Source organism: Cyprinodon tularosa, unplaced genomic scaffold (assembly GCF_016077235.1).
Source record: "Cyprinodon tularosa strain WSP-4 unplaced genomic scaffold, ASM1607723v1 ctg350, whole genome shotgun sequence".
Lineage (NCBI taxonomy): Eukaryota > Metazoa > Chordata > Actinopteri > Cyprinodontiformes > Cyprinodontidae > Cyprinodon > Cyprinodon tularosa.
Window position 1 is genome coordinate 250748 of NW_024039064.1, and position 21698 is coordinate 272445.

Here is a 21698-nt window from a genome sequence, read left to right on the forward strand (position 1 = left end):
TCAAATCATGTTGAAAACAGCATCGGACACCCGGCGGGGATGATAGCATCGTGCTGTGAGGATGATAGAGGAGATACAGGAGCTGGCAAAGGTTAACGGGAGGATGGACCGAGCTGGAAAAACCTAGTAAAGGCCGCAGAAGACTTTACAATTGATCTACTCTGCAAAGGTTTAGACTAAACAGTATTTCTTTATTATTAGGGGGTAGGAGTTAATAAGTTTTCACTTCTTCCTACCCCATTTTGAGCATGATATGTTAATTGAAACAAATATCTGTATTTTTTTTTCTCTTCTTTTTTTATGCACTTCTTGTTCATGTTCGAATAAATTTCAATCCATTATTAACAGTGGCAACATCTGGAAACTATGCTTCACCTAATCGTTCCATCCAACCAATTGAACTCTAGTTGTTTCGCAAAGAAACTGGGCAAAAATCTCAGTCTTTGGGTGTGAAAACTTTTTGAGACAGAGCCCAAAACACCAGAAGTTCTAGTTGCAGTGAAAGGTCCTTCATGAGGATTGGCACCATTTCTGCTGTTTAACAAAAATGGGAGAAAGGTGTGAATACTTTTGTAAAGCTTTTCATGTGGCAGTCACTCTGACAGACCATCATTCTTTTTCATAAAACCTCCTTCTTCTGCTTTGTTGAAATTATCTGGTGTAATCTGTGAAAGACATTCCCTCATGTTAATCTTACTCAGCACTCTGTTCACTTCATCACGTATTTCTGATGCTTATCTGTGCGGACCAAGGTGCTTACAGCAAAGGGAGGGTGAATGCTCACATTACCACTATCTCTACCCTTCCTGTTTACACTGCTGGACCAGTGGCCACAGGCACTAAGCCTGAGCCAGACAAAAGCAAATAAAGAGGTGTTAAAGTGAGAAAGTGACTCAAGATTGGATAAAGTTGTTTTTTCTTCTCTTCCCCCGTTGTCCAATGCTCCTATTTCTTCACTATTATAGCTGCAAAACTACCATGATGTAAAAACGCAACGATTGTAAGTTTGCAACAGCTGCTAATAGTTGGCTGGGAGACAATGTTTTTTAATTTTTTAATTTTTATTTATTGTTTATTTGAAAGAGGACAGTGTACATTAATCAACATTAAAACAATGTAAATATACCCAAGTTAGCTAAGGAGTGCTAATTTTCATCGGTAGTCCCCCAGCCAGGTATAAAAAAGGCAACCTTAAAAATAAACACAAGTATAAAATCACAAGATAAAATTACTAGGGATGCACGATATTGGGATTTTGGCCGATATCCGATATGCCGATATTTTCAAACTCATGTAGCCGATAACCGATATCGATACCGATGTTAAAGCTGGACAAAAATAAGTAGTCATTGAAAATAGCAGTTTTGTTATCCATTTCTGACACTTTGAAAAATAATATACTCAAATATATTTTCATATGCTGATATCAAATTGATTTTTAAAAACGCGGTATCGATCTATACCGCGTTTACACTTTCAAAAATCTCGTGAAATTTCATCGTTCTGTTACAAACTCTCGTGATATTTTGCAAATTCTTGTGAGATTTTGTTAGTAAAATAGATCGATACCGCGTCATTATATCAACATATAAAAATATGGCAAAATTTTGTGAATTTTCGGGAGATTTCTTAGCATATATAACTATATATATATAACTATTTCATTAGTAAAAGAGATTGATATGGTGTTTTTAAATGGCAATATTTCAGCATATGAAGATATTGTGATATTTTAATAAATCAATATTTTTTCCCTCGTCTTTAGAAGTTTTAAGTCTGTAAAAAAGAAGTTTTTGAGGAAAAAGAAGAAGTAGTATTTTTTATTTTTTTTAGACTTTAGAAACTCAGAAGCTGATCAAATATCGGGTTAAATATCGGTGGGGTGGCCGTTGTCCGATATTCAGTTTTAAGGCTGATACAGGCCGATACCGATAGGGGGCCGATTATATCGTGCATTCCTAAAAATTACAATACCAATTACATAAAAATCATTATAGTTAAGAATTACAATTAATGTAAAATAATTATAAATTATTTAAATACACACAGAAAACCTTAGTGCCCACAAATTTGACTCTCTACAAGCCATTTTCTTTTTGAATTTTGAGGAAGAAATAAATGGTTTGTAAAGTGTGTGACCATTAAAAGCAGGTGGAAAAGAATGATCCTTTTGAGCTTTAAATGTTAAATAATAGTTACACGCATTTTATAAACAACTAATCAAATGTTAAAGTAGTTAAAAACAAAAAAACTTTATAATATCAAATAAAATAAAATAAAAAATAATTGGCTAGAGAACTCCTAAGTGGAAAATGCGCAGATAAAAAAAAAACGAACTGCAAAAATTTACATATAAAATTTATAAATGATTTATGAATAAATCGGGTGAACTAAAAAAAGAAAAATCTTAAGAGTATCTGCCAGAGAGACCGGATCAGAGAGAGTTTGATGAATCCACACGTCGTCAGCGTAGCGGCTGACCTGGACTTGGTGACGTCGTTGGTAGATCGTAGATGCCTGACTGTTTACGAGTTGGTTTAAAGAGATTTGGGAAACAAAAGGTGTTTCAGAAAATATTTTATGAATCTTCACAGCCTGAAAAAAAAAGCCACCAAATTCTTCCACAGTGGTGCACCGAAACATGTCATCACCAATATTCCATCTGTGGCGTTCCCAGTTTTTAAATACCTAAAACAACTATTTCCTTCTCTTAGAGCACCTAAAAAGTCCCAAAAGTCTGTGACATAGTGAATATATTAATAAAAAAATCTGGTAGACTATTAAAATAAAAGTTAATCCAATTATTGAGGTTTATAAACCACCAAATGAACCCTTTATCCAGCTCTGTCTGATTAATTTGGCATATTCCCAATTCTTCATTTGCAGAGAACCAGTTGTTCTGAGCAAAAATGCTCCCACAGAACATCAAACACTGATCTAGTTTAGATGTCTGTACAATCTAGGTAAACAGATCTAACAAATGTAACGTTTTAGGTCATGGAAAAAACCAACTTGCCTCCAAATGTAAAATCAGTTTCTAGTTAAAATTACACAATCTTTTGGATACTTTTCAGTTGATATTCATCAGAGATCAAATTATCCGTAGAAGAAAACATTTTAATCCTGGAGAACTTTTTACCCAAACGTGTGTTTGGGTATTTAACTTCCTGTTTCAAATTTATCAAAGAGAAAATCACATCCACCAGTGGATTCTGTTTCACATGCTCATTTTAATAATCACATAGAAAACATTTGTTCAGCACAACATACACCATTGTTGTTGTTTTTTTTAACCAATATACTGTGAGGAAAACACTGAAAAAATACATTTTAAAACAATGCTAAACATTTCAGCAAAGATTCCTCCAGCTGTACAATGACCCGTCACCGTACACAATAAGCCGCTGTAAACGTCCAGCCTTCATATCCATACCCAGAAACGAAGACCCCGAAAAAGCTGCTGTCAGGAACCAACGACCGTTTCAGGCTGGAGCCTCAAAGCAAACGCACTTTTCAGGACTTCAAGAGGAGGTCTAATAGCAAAATATCTCACTAAATACAGACATATTCAGTCAAATTGTCATCTGACGTATTGTAGTGCTTATAAATATATGTAAATATTAGCAACCGTTATTAATTATATACAAGGGAAAGGTAATAAATACGCCGTTACTGTCGGCACTACACAGCTCCGTGCGACAATGTTTGTGCGGTTCTGTGACCATTGAAGTTACACGCTCCACATGTGCACAAATTCACAGAAGAATGTCATGTTATGACTACAAACTGATCTCCCCTCATCATATGTCGTGGTACCTTTTAGGAAGTTTCTAGCAGCTCTGCAACCAGCTGCAGAGTTGCTGGTATTTTCAAGGTGCTGCGGTGAAAAAAAAACGACAAAAAAAAAAACAATACAAATTTTACAAATGTTTTGTTCCTTTCAGCTTTGCACAGCCTCTCAGTCATCTAAAAGTTTTCAATGACTCACAATGGAAAGTGGATTGAGGGGAATGGAGTATACCTTAGAGCAATAGGTTGGAGTTGTTGAATTCAAAGAGTGATCTGAGGTTGAACTTTATGTTTTCCTTTAATAAAATGTGGCAGTGAACGCATCAAAGTGCTCTTTTGTTTGTTGGAGGATCTTTGGATGTATTCTCCCTTTTCCCTCTATCTCTATCTAAAGGTTAGAACCTGGCTGACATGATGAATTAGAGGTAAAATATATATATTTGGGTTGCTTGAATGACATTATTTGGCTTCACTTGTACGCAAAGTGCAAAATTGTGCCAGGAAGTCAACAGATTTTCCACATTCATCCACCTGTGAGAAAAAGTTTAGACTATTGCCAGAACATTAGGAAGACTAAGAGACAATGATGTCCTCTCATAGAAAAGTGGACATGTTTTACAGCTACACAAATGTGTTCAATAAATAATAAAAAAAAAACTTTTACAAAAAGAGACAATTGTAGAATAAAACAAAAAAAGGCACTTTTTTTTAACTTTTTTTTTTTTTTAAACAAGTGTTAAGAAAAAAAACGACGATAGACCAGTAGGTTTGGTTGTGTTATTAGGTCCCGAAACTTTGTAAATATTCTACATGAAGATAAAAAAAAATGTCCTGAAGTGCAAGTTTGGAAGTTTTTTCCTTTAAACCCAGTTCGTAGATTCATACCATTGGATCCGCACGGTCGGTCCGTTAAAAACCCCGATCCAGCCGTGCCTCGGCACTCTCTGCTTTAAACAAACACTCTCAGCTCCTTCTGCTGGGGCGCATAAACATGCTGCAGCAGGGTTTCTGAGCCTCGTTTGCAGGGGCGCCCAGCGTTCACACAGGCTTTCTTTGCCAGACAGCTCCCTAAAAAGCCTCATTGCAGGATGCCTCCACTGCAATTAAACAAACTCAGCGTAAAAAGCGTCCCTTTTCTGGGACCGTCTCTCGGTTCGGCTATGTTTCTGCGGGAGAGATGTCACGCGTTGTCATTTCTACTCCTTTAAGTTCAACCGGATTGTCTCTGTTCAGGCGGTCGCTTGTAGCAGGCGTGTCCTCTGTGTGTCTCTCCTGGCTGTCCATGGCCAAATCGAAGGGGAATTTACTCGCTTCAGAACCCCCTTCACCATCCCCATGTTGGCCTCCTTCTCCGTCGCTGGTGTAGAAAGGAGGAGAGGGGCTCTGGGGGATCATGCTTTGGTACCAGTTCCTGTTGTCCTCCAGCGTGTCCAGGATGTCCTGGGCGTCAGGATGGACCAGATCGGCCCACGTCTCCCACAGAGGGTGGACGATAAAGTCTATGAAGCCAACCTGGAACAGATGAGCAGGGCTGCCGTCAGTAAAAGAACATAAATATTCTCATCAAACCTTTTTATCTGGGCCATCTCTACCTGAGTTCTCTCCACTGAAGCCGTGTGCTTGTCACACATGGGGCTGATCTCCATCCCCTTCTCCCGCTCCCTGTCTCCCTGGTGGAAGAACTCCTCCATGATCCTGTCAGTCCACTGCCGGTACAGATCCAAAGGCTTGGTGGGGTTGCTCAGGTCAGCACAGTGAACCATGTTGCACAGCACCTGCAGACAGGACGGATCTTAGCCTTTTTCTGGTGGTGTTTTATTTTAAAAGACGAATGAGTATGAATGAGCTCCTTACCTGCATCCTATCAGTGTAATTATCCAGCAGCAGGACACCAGAGCTGGTCACCTTCTTGGTTTCCACCATGGTTTTCAAATTCGCCAAGAGATTCATGTGTTTGGACATATCGGTGGCCAGAACCTAAAAAACGTGGAAGGAAAATGTAAGAACTCTTTGCTGCATTTAGAAGTGGTGAGCAGAATCTGACTGGTTAAATAAAACATGCTGGTCTGGCTGTTAACTTTCTAATTGTTATGTGTCCTCACAATGTCTATGACCATCCTTCGTAGCGTCTGCCTCTGCTTCTTGGTTAGGTTTTGGAAGATGTCGCAGTTGTCTTCCTGCAGAAGTTTGAAGCCCACAGCCAGGTGGTGATTCTCCAGCACTGACTCATCGTTGTACATCAGAGCCAGCTCAGAGTCTGAGTAGAGAGGAGAGGGGTGGGAGGGAGGAAGAAATTAAATAAAGCTCTGACTTTACATGTTGTCTTTGGACATGTGAGCTAAATCATAACTTTTAAGGGTTTTAAGACTTACTGGTGTTGATGAGAAACTGGTTGGTCACTCCTGGGTGGTCCACATCATGAATAGCTGCAGCGAAGATGACTGCCAAGATCTCCAGGTCTTTAAAGACAGCCTGAATGCGAGAGAGAGAGAGAAAAAAAGGAGGAAAATGAGCCTTGGCTGTCAATGAACCGGCCAAACAAGTTAAACCAACAGACAATTGGAGCACGATCCTTTCATTTGTCAGCCTCTGAGGCATTCGCCGGGCGCTGACGTCACACAAGTCGCCACATTAAACCGAAACAGCTTTAGAAAGGGGCGTTGGTGATGGAGTCATTAGCTAAACCACATGACTCGAATGAATGAATATACTGCAATTCCGTGGAAGGCTTTAGATTTCAGCCACTTACATCCAGAGCGGGCGTGGACAGGAGGATGTGCGTGGACTGCGCTACGTCGGCGGCGTGCAGGCTGTTGTGGTAGGCCACGTCCGAGTGGTAGTGGTCCTCCAGGGTCAGCATGAAGGTCACGAAGGTGTCGGTTGGAATCTTGAACGTACGCATCAGGTCTCGCTCCTTGGGAGTGGCAAAGATACGCATCGTTAGGAAAATAAACTTTACAGGCATTGATATTCAAAAAATAAAAATAAATAAATAAAAAAAGTTTAGAAAGTACCTGAAAGATTCTGTACATGACGCAGGTGAGCGGTCGGTTGTGAGAATGCTCAGCCACTTTGAAGATATTCAGCCCCCATCTGTTGATGTCCTCCAGGTCCTATTAATAAATAAGCCAGAATTTCAAACGTTAAGCATCATCTTTTTTTAAATGAATTTCATGCTATTTTGAAGAGACCAAGTGTGCATCACTAACTTTTGAGAGAAGCTCCTCCTGGTCCGTCTTCACCCCGAAGCGGTTTCCGCTATTCCCCGATATGCTGGACGTATGGTTGACCTTCTTCACCCCACTGATCTGTGTCATCATCCCAACCTGCTGGTGCTGCTGCTGGCCCTGCTTCCTCTTCCTCTCCCTCACCTTCTGAACCGGACAGGGAAGCTCCAACTCATTCTGCCTATCTGTAGGAAACACAATAAGAATCAGAAAAGATTATTAAACAGAACACAATTATTAAAAAAAGGGGCTTAGCAGTTTAGCTGAGAGGCTTTTTGCACAAGCCTCCTACAGTAGCTGCTAGGTGACCTCTAACACCCAAGTGGCAAGGCTGAAGCAGTAGAGACAGTTGCTTAATTAAAACAATCCCTCATGTTCTCTCTCTACTAAAAATAAACCCACTGACTGCAGTAAAAAATAAATAAAAGCAGGAAAACAATCAAGCACCCCCTAAAGACACTTCCCTCCAACTGTGTCTCGATTAAATAAAAATCCCTGTCACTTTCTAATGAGCTGTTGTGCCACAATATTCCAGCGGTGCGTGCGTTCTGCGAAACTGAACCCGGATGCAACAAACAATTCAGAGAAAAGTGGAAAAAGGGCTGATCCTGAGCTGAAATGTTCAGAAATGAGACATGTAAATATGCGGGAGCGAAAGTCAGCGTGTGTGATTCAGTGTTTCTGTCTGCTGGGTGACAGCTTCGTGCTGTTTGCGTGTGTGTGTGTGTGCGCATGTGAAACTGCTTTTTTGATCATCATACGCACCTCGGCGAAAAAAAACAAAACAAAAATAAAAGTCTTATTATATCCTCTGCAAAACCCAGGAGGACAATCTTAGCTCTACCTGACGGGTGTTTGATGCAATGCAGATAGAGAGACCCGCTAAGCTTCCCAGAAAAACAGCTCTATTGTTTCCTCTGACTGTAAACCTTAAAATGCACCAAAAACTCAGCTGACGGTCGACAGCTGGTCGTCTAAAATATGTTAATCTCTCTCCAGACTGTAAAACTGACATTTGTTTTACATAGAATCCCAGTTTCTCCTCCAGTTAATTTTGCTTTTCCCCTCAGATTATTTTCAGTTTATGAACTTGTTTACAACCAACAGTGACCTATAGGAGGCTGTGAGTCATGAAATGCAGCAATGCTTTTTAAGACCAGGAAATACTGGAGTCCTCCATTTGAATAATGCAGCGTCTGGATGCAGCTGATAGCATCTGTCCTAACTCCCCCTCGTCTCGCTGCTCCTGATCTCTCTAGAGGGAAGCCTTCCCTGAGCAGAACACCCTCCCTCCTCCCTTTGCATGTCTCTGCAGTCAGAGCGAGGAGCGCTGGGGGGGCTCGTTCCTCTTCCCGACCAGATCAGACTAGTTTAAAAGCAGCAATCCACACCAAAGGTGAATGTTTCAGGAGCTAACGCCAAGCTTTATGTACCCTTATAACTCAAAAAGCTCTGATGCTGCAGTTGTTTTGCAATGCTGCAGAGAGCGTGGGCTGCACTGCTTACCTAGGAAGGTGTTGGAGATGTACTCTGACACTTGGTTGCCTGAGCGGCTCATCTCTGACAGGTGGCTTAGTTCCCTGTTTAGCATCCTCTTGAACTGGAAGAAACATAAACAAAACAGAATATGAAGTTATTTAACTGCTGGATTTGAACAGACTAAAGCATCTTGTTATTCTTCTACTTTTGTGCACCACATGAGGTTAAGTCTTTTTGGTATATATAAAAAAAAAGGATCTCCAAGCTCTCTGCATGGAGAAACATGCAATCAACTCATATTTATGCATCTTTGTTCCTGCCGCAGTCGTCTAAACAGATGCAAACCAGCAGCAGCGTCATGACCAAACATATTCAGACAAAACCTGCATCTCAAATGCGGCAAAATCGACAACGAATATTCATCTCTGTAGCTCCGCAAACGCACACATACAGGTTCTGATACCTTAATGTATCCCCAGGACACAGAGAACAGGTAGTTGGCCTCAGGCATGGTGCTGAGCTGTTCTGAGCCCCTGGTGCTCCCCAGCAGAAGCAGTGAATGCTCCTCTCTGAGTGGATCTCCAAGGCTGAGTGAAGCCCCGCAGCCGCGATGCTGAGACGCAGCACGCCGAAATAAAACGCCTCGCCTGCCGACTCTGGAGGAGGGCTGTGGTGGGAGCCTCTACATCCCCCTGTCAAACCAGATGCACCTCCTCCCAGCCTCTTCCATTGTTTCCAAGGATGGCACAGAGAAGGGAGAGAGTGTGATGGAATCTCCCCCTCCTCCCCCAAAAGATGTGATCAATATTCCTCTTCTTTCTCCTCTTCCAGCTGCCGTCATCCGTCAGCCTTCCTCCGAATCGATGCAAATATTATCCGATGTCAAGTAGCCTATTTTTCCAAGCACAGGATGGAATGAGGCGAGGTGGAGGATGAGGGTGGGACGGTCGATCTGCAGAGTCCCTTGAGTCAGAGTGTGGAGTATCTCGCCATCTTTGCCTCCCACCCTCACTTAAGACGAGGCAATGAAGAGAAGTGCAGAAAATGAGAGTCTGGAGAATCCCCCCCTTCATCCCCTGCATCTCCTCCTCTCTCTCTTTCCGCTCGCCCTCCACATGATTCCTCTGCTCTGTAATGCAGAACAGCTGCAATGCATGCTGCACCGAGCCAGGCGCACCGAGCAGCACGGAGGAAATTAGATTAATTACTTCTAATGAATCAAATCATTCAAGTAGATTTCATTGGTTTTCTACCAGCACTGTGAGACGATAGATCCGGATAAGAGTTATAAGATTTCAGCCCACTCAGTACCACAGACCCCATGGATGCCTGAATGCCATAGCAACAGAGTCACATGGTCCCCCCCTCCATCATTCCCACAGTGGTCCCCTCTCTAAATATACAGCACATCATATCTGAACGCACAAAATCTGCAGCAGAGGAGCAGGAGAGATATGGGACATTTAAGAGATTCTATGAGGACGATTTCAGTTCTGGTTTTTAAAGGGAAATAGGACCACATTAAAAGCCCCTAAGAAAAAAAACTAAAGATATTGGTCCTGGTGGGTTTTCCCTACAATAGTGAATGTATTATTACTATTTTTTTTCCATGAAACATGGGGAAACATTAAACCTTTAATAAGTTTAATAATAAGAAACAAAGTTTAGGGAGATGCGTCTAAGCAAAAATATGTGTTCAATTTGTATCTCCTTCTTTTTTAAACGACAAGATGTATCAAATATTTCTGCACATTATTATATTTTGAAGTTCTTGGGGGGGAAAAAATGTAATCGCTGAAGATTGTGACTGAAGGTCAGCCTGCAAAGAAAGGCAGGAATCTGCCAGGAAAAACTGATCTGATCGGTGCATCTCCTATAACTGCATTCACAACGACTTCCTGAATAATTAAAGCTACCTTGGCCTGATTTAAGAGGGGGAAAAAAATCTTGCGCCTGGGTTTTTTCATACAAAATCAGTAGATCTGGTTTTCCAAGCTGTCTGAAAGGTGATATCTTCCTGATAGAAAAAACTTGATCAGGGCTGTCAAGATTTTTTTTCTTCTTCCCATTTGATCATCAGGGACCTGCTCATTTCCATCAAAACAAACAAGTAGGCATCTTTCTGAAAGTGGTGAAAAAATTGGGTATAAAGTAGAAAACTGTCATCAACTTTTCACTTTTTCAAAGTGGAGGAAAGGGGCAACTTTGAGGCAAATGCAGGGGGAATAAACGCCGGGCCAAATGCCGGTAAATCATTGTCATGTAGTTCAGTTTGAGCAACACAGCAGGGGACACGGATTGCATGACGATATGTCTTGCCTAATAAATTGCACAAATGCATCCTTTTACGTTAGCAGGGAGTTCCCGCATAAGTGCAAAAATGCAAAAAACAAAACAAAAAGAACAACAAAATAAAATAATCTGAAATATTTCCTCTTTACATATTTGCGTTAGTTATTCCACAGCATCATGTCTACAAAACTTTGACCCAAATCCTCAGTTTTTGAATGAAGTTTCTCAAAGTTTTTTCTTTTCATTGTTTGTAATACTCAAGCGGCAGCGAAAAAAAAAACAAAAATAAAAAAACAAAACTCACCTTTGTCCAACTTGTGAACATCTCAAAGTTTTTCTTCTGCTTTTCAGAACAACATAGTCCCATTGTAACTTAAGAAATCCAAAAGCTGACACGAAAGAAATAGTCCAAGAGCGACAGAGTTTTGAATCCAGTTGAGATTGTGGCTGCTTCCACCCTCTAAGTCTCTATTCTGATGTGGCGTCAGGCAGGAAGCATAAAGTGCTAGAGGACCGACTGAGCCCCACAGTCTTAGAGGCCCTGGCTCCTCCCTCCGACACAGGCCCGAGCATGTGCCCCCACCTACTTCCTTTTTACTTAACAGAGTAATTCACTGAAGTCATTCACATCCTGCTTCCCAGCATGGCCTCAGGCAAACAGGCTGTCTACTTACATACCTGAGCACGCAACACAAAAGTCCCTCAGAACAAGTTTAGCAAAAAGTCATGAAGTTGGGGGAAAATCACAAGTGAGTCAGAAGTGCTCCTTAGGGAAGACTTAAACTGTTTAACGCAGGAGAACGCTGGACTGAACACGACGGGTTTGCATGGGAAGTATTGCAAAAACACAGCTGCGCAATCTAACAAAGACCAGAGTGAGCCAACATGGCCTCTGTCCCCCATGCAGCTGTTGACGGTGTCAACACCAAATGAACGATGTGCAGCCAGGTTTCACAGTTCAGCAACAGCAAAAAGGACACATTTCCTAGAAGGAGATGTTTGGAGCTACTGCAGAAGTTACACTAAGAAACATGTTTTTTGGTTTTAACGCCCTTATTTTGTGTTTTTTTTTTTTCCTCATACAGATTGGAGGTTTTATATCTATATATACATTTTAATTCGTATTAGCTCATCCCACCACCCTAACAGAAATGCAGAACTATAATTTACTGGCCATTACGTCTCCTTTAGCTCCAGACCTGCTGCTAACTGAACGGTGGTACTTCAAAGCCGGAGTGACCACACGTGAGTTAAAGTTTCCGACCCGCTTCGTCTTTCCCCTCGGGGTCCCACTGGCACGCTAACCCACAGGGCACTAAAACTCCTCTAAGTGAATTCACATGGCGGTGTTTGCCCAAGGCCGTCACCGCCATCGGCATGGGAGTGCGGCGGAGCTAATGATAGTGAGAGGCAGGGAAAAACGGCTCCCTCTTTCCTAGGTCACCCTGACCAGGCGGGCGGTTAGCCGGGTGTGTGGTCCTGTAACCCCCCCGGATACACCTGCGCCCTTGAACATCGACAAAGAAACCCAAAAAAAACTGAGACACCCTGGCTCTGATTATGAAAGAAACAGGCTCTTTGTCAAAGCTCATGGCTGAAGCCCGGCGTCCTCCAACTGGGTGTCAATTCTGGTGACATGAATCCATCTAATTCCTGGAGTTACTGTAGGATTGATTATTGGGTAAATGACCTGGTTAGTGTGCAGAAGTCACAATTAATCGGTTTGATAAGCAGCTAATGTTTTTATCTTCATCATATGACACCTCAAATCTCTGTGTTACTCCCTTGTATTTTTTTTTTTTTTTCCTATTTTTAATTTGCTTTTCATTGTGTGTGATACATGTACACTTGCACCTTAATCCTTATTTATCTTGATATACTGTATGGGGATGCACGATATTGGGATTTTGCCCGATATCCGATATGCCGATATTTTAAAACTCATGTAGCCGATAACCGATATCGATACTGACGTTAAAGCTGGACAAAAATAAGTAGTCATTGAAAATAGCAGTTTTGTTATCCATTTCTGACACTTTGACAAATAATAAACTCAAATATATTTTCATATGCTGATATCAAATTGATTTTTAAAAACGCGGTATCAATCTGTTTTACTTTCAAAATCTCGTGAAATTTCATCGTTATGTTACAAACTCTCGTGATATTTTGCAAATTCTTGTGAGATTTTGTTAGTAAAATAGATCGATACCGCGTCAATATATCAACATATAAAAATAGGGCAAAATTTCGTGAATTTTCGGGGGATTTCGTAGCATATCGATGACATATAGCAATTTTCATTAGTAAAGAGATTGATATGGTGTTTTTAAATGGCAATATATCAGCATATGAAGATATTGGGATATTTTAATGTATAAATTTTTTCCCCCTCGTCTTGAGAAGTTTTTAAGTCTGTAAAAAAGACGTTTTTGTGGAAGAAGAAGAAGTAGTATTTTTTTTTTTTTTAGACTTTAGAAGCTGATCAAATGTCGGGTTAAATATCGGTGGGGTGGCCGATGTCCGATATTCAGTTTTAAGGCCGATACAGGCCGATACCGATAGGGGGCGGATTATATCGTGCATCCCTAATACTGTATACTGTATATATATTGTTTATTCTTTTTCCTCCTTTGTTTGCACCTTCTTTAATTACTGTGCCAATATGTGACCAGTGAATTTCTCCGTTTATCCATCACATCCATAACGCTCATCTAGTCTAATCTAATATAATCTAATCTAAAAGTAAGAGTTGGACAAACAGTATTCACACTCCTGTCGGATTTAGGTTTAAGTCAAAGATAAGGTTCTTTAGCCTCGTGAGACCATCCTGATCTCACAAGCTTTCAAGATTTCACTCGCTAATCAGTCTGGAGACTCTCTGTTGAAAATTTGGAGCCGTTCACCAAACGAACGTCCAATCAGCGTTGGCTTTGAGGCGGGTTGAGGTGTGACGCAACGAGAAGCGCGACAGTTCAATCTAAAGAACATGGCGGATTCAGCCGATGAAACTAGCGTTAGCGTGGCTATCGAGCAAGTTTTATCGGAATTACAGAGTATTTCTTCACTGAAAGAAGAGCAAAACACTGCTCTGGGGGCTTTTCTCAGAGGAAAAGATGTTTCTGCTCTTCTCCCGACTGGTTTCGACAAGAGTAGCCTGGCTGTTAGTACGTCATATGCTTCGTTGATCTGATTGGTTTATTTGGCCTGTCTATCACCAACATAGGCCAATCAGCTAACCAGTATTTTCGCCCCTTCCCGAAATTACTTTAATGGAAGGTTTCCAGATGGATATGCAGAGCAAATCCATCTGGCGAAGTCAGGTTAAAGGTTCTTAGCATTAAAAAGAAATTGTGTGAACTCCGGCTAAAACTCATCAAGGTTTGAATACTTTTTTTACATAAAAAAAAAGAATCATATTTCCCATTCATACTGACGCCTCTTTTACATTCTGAATGTGGAAGGTTTGGTCTTTATAATCCCACTGATTAAGGAACTTGTAAAATATATCATATTTGCTAGACGCAAGAGATTTTCCACATTTTAAAACTTATAGGATCTCTGCAATACCTTAATCAAACTTTATGTTTTAAAAATTCTCTGTATCATCCTCCAAACCTTTAAAGAACAAAGAGACATTCATGACCCACATTCCCCTTGTCTGTATTTCCTCCGTGAGAGCATTTGTATAAATGTAGGGAGAAGTTTCAAAAATATTCATGCAAACTATCCTGGCTTAAAGGAATAAACTGTGTGGCGTTTCTCCAGTCTTTCATAACCATGCAACAAATGTAGGGCAGTGATGAAAGGAAAGAATAGCATGATAAACTGTTGACCTGCGCACGGGTCAATAATGGTACAGTGCCTGACGGGGGGAAGCCATGCTGCAGCGGGCTTCAACGACCTTCTGGTCATTGTCTTGCCAGCTCTAATGACGCGGTAGCCTTTAAAGACCCCACCTGAGTGTGAGCGCCGTTATTGTAGTCTGTTAAAGCAGAGGAGGCAGTAGGGGGGGGATGAGGGGGTGGGGGTTGCAGAGGAAATAAAAGGAGACAGGAAAAAGGTGTCACGGTCACAGTCACCCATCATGTGGTCTGACAACATCCCTCCCAAACCTAATCCTCCTTTTGACCACTTTGGCCGAGAAAAAAAGAAAGAAAAAAAAAACAGACAATACCACACCAAGTGTTTATATTCTGATGTCGCCATAGTGTCTGCACTGTTAGATGGGAGGGTGACTAATAATCTGCACAGCACTATAATTTTGTTGAACTTTGTATGAATTAAGCAGACTTGTGTGCATCAAAGCGAAGGGAAGTAATTAGGTCTGAGCGGCTTCTTTGTTGAGTCTACACGAACACCAGGGTTTTCATTGAGTTCCACTTTATTGTTATAACAACTTTAATACACTGGATTTACTCACCTGTCGCAGCAAAATATCTGGGTCGATTTTAAGCGTTTTGAATCATTCTAGCAGTGATTTTTTTTCCCATGTTTCTATAAAAACATAACTTCTCAATGTGCTCTCTGATGTTGTTTGTTGAAACCAATTACAAACTATGGATTCCAGTTACACTGATGATTTCATAACTTCTAATGAGACAAAACAGGCAGTTTAAATTTTAGCCATAAACACCAATTGTCTCTTAATTAAATGGAAACTTGTGATTTTCAGACTTATGTATTTATTTATTTTTGGCCCATTTCCACTTCCTGCATCCGTTTTGCTTTCGAGTGACTGGACCAATTGGAACACAACGAAAACTGATGAAAGAAACCTAAGTAAAAATATCTTAAAGTAAAAGGATTTGCCTTTTTCTGAACACGTGAATAATATGATCTGCCGATTAATTTAGTGTTTTTGCCCTTAAAACAAGATAATTAAATGTTGGCGATGTGGAATCAGATAATAGATTTTTTTTCTTATTTAAATTAAAATTTCTCTTTTAAAAAAAAAACAAGGAAATGACACTTTTTTTAACAACAACTGAGAAAAGAGGGAAATCTAATGGAAGACCTATTACGCCTATCTTTGGAAGTAAAGTCCAAATATGTTGCGTTCTTGGTCAATGTTTAGTTTATACCTTAGAAATAAATAAAGAGGGATTCAAACATTTAGTGTGCGAAGTTAGCATCTGTATGCTTTAGGGATTGAACGGTTTATGAAAACCGTCTGAACCGTTCGGTTCGACTGTCTCGGTTCAGTTTGCGTGTGTTGCGTTCGGTTCATGCGCTGCTCCTTTTTCTCATAGGCGAAGCGTTTACACTCCAGAGCAGAAGGTGGCGGTACTGCCACCAAAGCCAACCACCAGTAGTAAACAAGAAGAAGCGAAGCAGCGTAGCCGGGTGTAGTAGAAAAAAATCAGTTCTTGTGGAGAATTGTGTGGGTATGGCGAGTGGGAAAGAACAGGAGTTGGAAGACGCGCCAGCAGCACTTTATAGGTCTGCTGTATGGGACCACTTTTCATTTAGAGTGACCTACGATGATGGCGGAAAGAAAGTTGTGGATAAAAACAGTGCGCAAGCATTGTGCAACACGTTTTGTTTATGCTAACAGCAACACGACCAACATGTCAGGCTAACAATCAACACATACCGAACCGAACCGTGGATTTTGTGAACCGTTCCACCCCAGTATGCTTATATGAGCGCACAGATTACAGGATTTATATCATTTTATAAAAAAGAAGACTGTTCCGATGACTCCTCTAGATCCTCTGGAAATTATTTTACAGAGACTCAACTTTATAAAGGAACTCTGAGCATCCCTTTATTGGACAGGGTGTCTTCAGTCAGAGGCTACTCTACACCCACTGTAAGACGGACCACTACAGGAGATCTGTCCTTCCTACATCTTGATAAACTGCTATCATATGAGTTGCAACAAAATTAAATTCATTTGGCATCAATCAAGTAATTTTGAGTTGAACTGAATGATAGAAGCCAACTATGAGTCTGATCTTTGGTAGACTACTAGTTCCAAAACCATCTTACCACACTGCTTAAACTTCTGATATCAAGAAACCAGAGGAAGTGCTGCGGTAACCGGAGATTTCTCAGTTTTTTTGTTTTGAGAATGATCCCCACAGTCGGCACTCGAGGTTCTCTGAGCAAGACCCTTAACCCCACACTGCTCCCCAGGCGCTGCATAGTAGCGACCCACTGCTCCTAAAGGAGCCCCATCTATAACTCTTGATAGAAAAAAAAAAAAGATCTACAACTATGATCAGCGATGTTTGAGGGAGAAGTTATTTTAGCAGCTGATTGCAGGGCTGCCACTGAGCAGATACACTATATTGCCAAAAGTATTTGCTCACCTGCCTTGACTCACATATGAGCTTAAGTGACATCCCGTTCCTAATCCATAGGGTTCAATATGACGTCGGTCCACCCTTTGCAGCTAGAACAGCTTCAACTCTTCTGGGAAGGCTGTCCACAAGGTTTAGGAGTGTGTTTATGGGAATTTTTGACCATTCTTCCAGAAGCGCATTTGTGAGGTCGCACACTGATGTTGGACGAGAAGGCCTGGCTCTCAGTCTCCGCTCTAATTCATCCCAAAGGTGTTCTATCGGGTTGAGGTCAGGACTCTGTGCAGGCCAGTCAAGTTCATCCACACCAGACTCTGTCATCCATGTCTTTATGGACCTTGCTTTGTGCACTGGTGCACAGTCATGTTGGAAGAGGAAGGGGCCAGCTCCAAACTGTTCCCACAAAGTTGGGAGCATGGAATTGTCCAAAATGTCTTGGTATGCTGAAGCATTCAGAGTTCCTTTCACTGGAACTAAGGGGCCAAGCCCAGCTCCTGAAAAACAACCTCACACCATAATCCCCCCTCCACCAAACTTTACACTTGGCACAATGCAGTCAGACAAGTACCGTTCTCCTGGCAACCGCCAAACCCAGACCCGTCCATCAGATTGCCAGATGGAGAAGCGCGATTCGTCACTCCAGAGAACGCGTCTCCACTGCTCTAGAGTCCAGTGGCGGCGTGCTTTACACCACCGCATCCGACGCTTTGCATTGCACTTGGTGATGTATGGCTTGGATGCAGCTGCTCGACCATGGAAACCCATTCCATGAAGCTCTCTGCGCACTGTTCTTGAGCTAATCTGAAGGCCACATGAAGTTTGGAGGTCTGTAGTGATTGACTCTGCAGAAAGTTGGCGACCTCTTCGCACTATGCGCGTCAGCATCCGCTGACCCCGCTCCGTCAGTTTACGTGGCCTACCACTTCGTGGCTGAGTTGCTGTCGTTCCCAAACACTTCCATTTTCTTATAATACAGCTGACAGTTGACTGTGGAATATTTAGGAGCGAGGAAATTTCACGACTGGATTTGTTGCACAGGTGGCATCCTATCACAGTTCCACGCTGGAATTCACTGAGCTCCTGAGAGCGACCCATTCTTTCACAAATGTTTGTAAAAACAGTCTGCATGCCTAGGTGCTTGAATTTATACACCTGTGGCCATGGAAGTGATTGGAACACCTGATTCCAATAATTTGGATGGGTGAGCAAATACTTTTGGCAATATAGTGTAGCTTGACTAATTAACCAGCATTTATACTGTTCCTTGGTTTTCTGTATATATTTAATTTCTTAAATTTATGAGTAATTTTTCTGTGTTTAATTTCATGTTATGTCACTATTTTGTACTTTTTTATAATAAAAAAAACAAAAACAAAAAACCCAGCATTTTTTATACTGGTATTATGATATAACAACTTTCTTTAAAAAAAAAAAACACTTAGTAGGTAACAGATCTTTGTTCTATACATCTACGTCTGCAGGAGAAACAACTGCTAACTTTTAAAGTTAAATCAAAACATAAAATATTCTAAGGTTTGATTGAAAGTTTTTGTATTTATACATTTATGTGAAACTAATACTAGGTAAACTACTTCTACAACAGGAAAACCTGTTGAAAAGAGAAGCTAGGGTTATTAAAGCTGCATAGATTAAACGTCTGTAGTAATACAAAAAAACAAAGAGCAATGAGAAAAAAATTTAATTAAGTTATTAAATGTCCCATATTTCTATCCCTCTGGTTGTTTTACATAAAGCAGTTAAAATCTCTTAGTGAATGCATGGCCTCTGAAACATCATAGACCTCAACTCATCCCCTCCAAGCTTTACTTTGCTATTATACAAATTTAAAATTGATAAAGACAGTTTTTTTTCTGCTGCTTTACATTAAAAAGCCTTGTTTATCTCACACTGGTTTACTGATTTTAAGGCCTACTTTATAAAAAGCTGCCATAGTGTCTGTGTTTGCTTTGACCTTAAATGTTAGCTATACGTTCTAGAGAATTAGTATTTTTTTCCCCTTTGGGATTAATAAAGTATTTTTTTATCTGAATTTCAACTTGGAGAGTAAAGTTGTTATTAAAGTAGATTAATAAACATCCCATGTCAAAATGATTGATGCTTCCGGTTATTTCTAATCAAGCCCCTTTACAGCGAGCTGCTAAAACATATTTGCAAACAACCTACATCCATTTCCATAAGGCAGGAGTCAAAGACCCAGAGAGATAACAGGAACTTTGTTGTCTTTATGTAAAACATGCTACTCACACTTCTCTTTTTTTATGTAAGACATCCCTAAAGCAATTTGCAAGTGCGTCAATGTGGTGACAAACATTTTGCATACTGCGTGCATATGAATAAACAAGCTGCAGATAGAGCAGTTATGGAGAAGTGTGGAGGAGAGGAATCAAATCGGTCCAGAGTCCAACTGTTGTTCTGCAGGTTCATCAACATCTACTGTGAAAAAATTATTGTTCTATTGTGTTCCTGAGTGAAGATATTAAAAAATTAAACCACAGAAGGACAAATTAAATTTAATCTAATTATTTTGTTCTTGAAAAAATTAAAAAAGAAGCTTTCCAAACACACAGGGTTTCAGTGTGATCACATTTCTGCTTTCAGAGACCGGAACCCAAAGCTCGGACAGAAAGCTCCAGCCTACCTTGTTTGAGGCCATGTCGCTGACGGACCGGTAGGTCTGAATGGTCTCCAGCTGGTCCAGACACCAGTCCAGCTCCTCCATCGTCTCCATGGCCAGCTTCTGGTAGGACTCATCTGCCAACAGACACACGGACACGTAATTAGGTCCCAGCGGATCCATGGCCACGGCTGAGCCTGTCGACATCGCGCGCGGCGCCCCGAGGGTCCCAGAGTGCCCTGATCGCATGGGGGGCTGGCATGAAGGACATCCGGAAGACGTAGAGGAAGAGGGGGAGGGGTGCACACAGAGCTCCTTCATCTTTGTAACGCTCTCAGAAAGTTCAGGGAAGTTGGTATTAGAGACAGACTGAGCGTAGAGGTTTCAATGTGCAGCCTCATTCTCAGCGTACCCCTTCTTTCCCCCTCGCGCTAGTGAACTCTGCAGACCCCCCTCCCACTCTGTCTGGTTCCCCCACCCCTTCTCAGGCAGTCTCTCTTTAACTTCTTCCCTTTTCACTCCTATTCGTCTAAACAAGTGGCGTGAAAGTTAAGGAGACCACTGCCTCCTACTGCCAGTGCGTAAGAGACCCCCCACCATCTAACCACATAGGACAGTGACCCTGTGTATCTTTCCTCTCCAAAGGAGGGGCTTTACATTAAAGAAACACTTTCACTTCTTTTTAACTCCAACTATGTGGTCTCTTGTGTTTTGTTCTTTACACCATTGTGGGTGATAAGTGTAGTAGTGCCTTGCTGCTCTGCTTCAAAGTAAAATGACCCTGTTTCTCCGTCTCTCTTCCCTTCTGAAACACGAGGTTGTACTGTTAACTGGCTCAGCTGCAGCCCACGCCACCATGCCTCATAAATGGTCTCTCTCCTCTCAAATGCTCTGAAAGGAAGGAAAAAATTTATATCAAACGCTAACAGTTGTTTGCACAAGCAACATGAGAGGCACTTTTTCGCTCCCCAAACTGGGGGAAGTCAGGCCAGAGTCTTACTCCTGCCAAAGAAACCAAAGCACTTCCTCTTTGGCTCTGAACCTTTGCAAAACATGGAGCAGATCTGCTAATGAAAACCCAGGATCGATGTTGTTCGAGTTAACAGCCGTGCCTTTTTCTTTACCACTGATGACTCACATCTGCTGGGAGCGTGGGTATTTAGAGGGAAAAGACCGGTTTAGAAGAAATAAGATGTGCACATATGAGGAAACAAAGAGGAGACAATTTTTCCTCTGAAATACGGAGGATTTCTGCCAGCAGGGAGGGGCTATTGAATGCATCTGGATCTCCCCACCTTCCCCCCCTTTTTTTATGGAAAAGACTGATCTCTGCTTCATAGGGCTTCACACATGGAAGAAATTTAGGCCATATGCTTAACCTAACAAGACAGCCAGCGTGCTGCTCTCCAATTTACGTCAATATAGCAGATCAAAGCCCTTCAAACAGTGATGGCGTACAGATTTCTAACCGCCTCTTTTTAACAAAGAAGGGTAAAAAAGCCTCAGACATGCAAGCCGCAGCTGAGGATACCGCCCACTTTTAACTGTGATCAGAACCAGATGATGAGAATAATTTCTCTAAACAATACAGAAAGGGAAATTTCAGCTGTTTAAGGTCATCCGTAGGTTTCTAAAAAATCATGCCACAGTTATAACTAACTTCAGAACGCTTGCTTTGGTTTTTCTCAGAGGCCTCAGAGAACCTGAAAACTCGTTTACAAGGGGAAGCCAAGTTTTGTGGTTCAAAGTAGTCGGAGGAACCACTGGTTCATTGAGCCGAAACCTTTAGACACAGAATAGAAAGTGACAGCTTTTACACCAGCTTCCTACTTTGCCCCTCATCTTGGTTTTAAGCTGCTTGTACTAAAGAAGAGTCGATTGTTCTTTCTAAATTGTCAGCGAGCTTCAGGCATGGTTATTAATTCTCTGTGTGTCTATGTTGAATAGACAGCATGTCTAGGGTGCACT

At 41.3% G+C, this 21698-nt stretch overlaps 1 protein-coding gene across 4 annotated transcripts in view; it reads right to left on the bottom strand.

Moving 5' to 3' along the window:
• Positions 1-3210: 3210 nt before the first annotated feature.
• The window catches only part of LOC119789921 (cAMP-specific 3',5'-cyclic phosphodiesterase 4B-like), a 79091-nt gene continuing 60603 nt past the window's right edge, over positions 3211-21698 (bottom strand). For 2 of the 4 annotated variants that reach the window (XM_038295115.1, XM_038295116.1), the window contains 10 exons: positions 19755-19867; positions 8523-8616; positions 6999-7201; positions 6804-6902; positions 6539-6703; positions 6162-6261; positions 5892-6046; positions 5644-5766; positions 5382-5564; positions 3211-5301 (listed from right to left, as the gene is read on the bottom strand). In XM_038295115.1, the coding sequence (XP_038151043.1) occupies positions 4948-5301; positions 5382-5564; positions 5644-5766; positions 5892-6046; positions 6162-6261; positions 6539-6703; positions 6804-6902; positions 6999-7201; positions 8523-8616; positions 19755-19867 (1589 nt within the window). In that variant the 3' untranslated portion in view covers positions 3211-4947. Of the gene's footprint in view, positions 5302-5381; positions 5565-5643; positions 5767-5891; positions 6047-6161; positions 6262-6538; positions 6704-6803; positions 6903-6998; positions 7202-8522; positions 8617-8958; positions 9299-11091; positions 11301-19754; positions 19868-21698 lie in introns of those variants that run through there. The other 2 variants (XM_038295117.1, XM_038295118.1) reach the window with 2 other exon arrangements.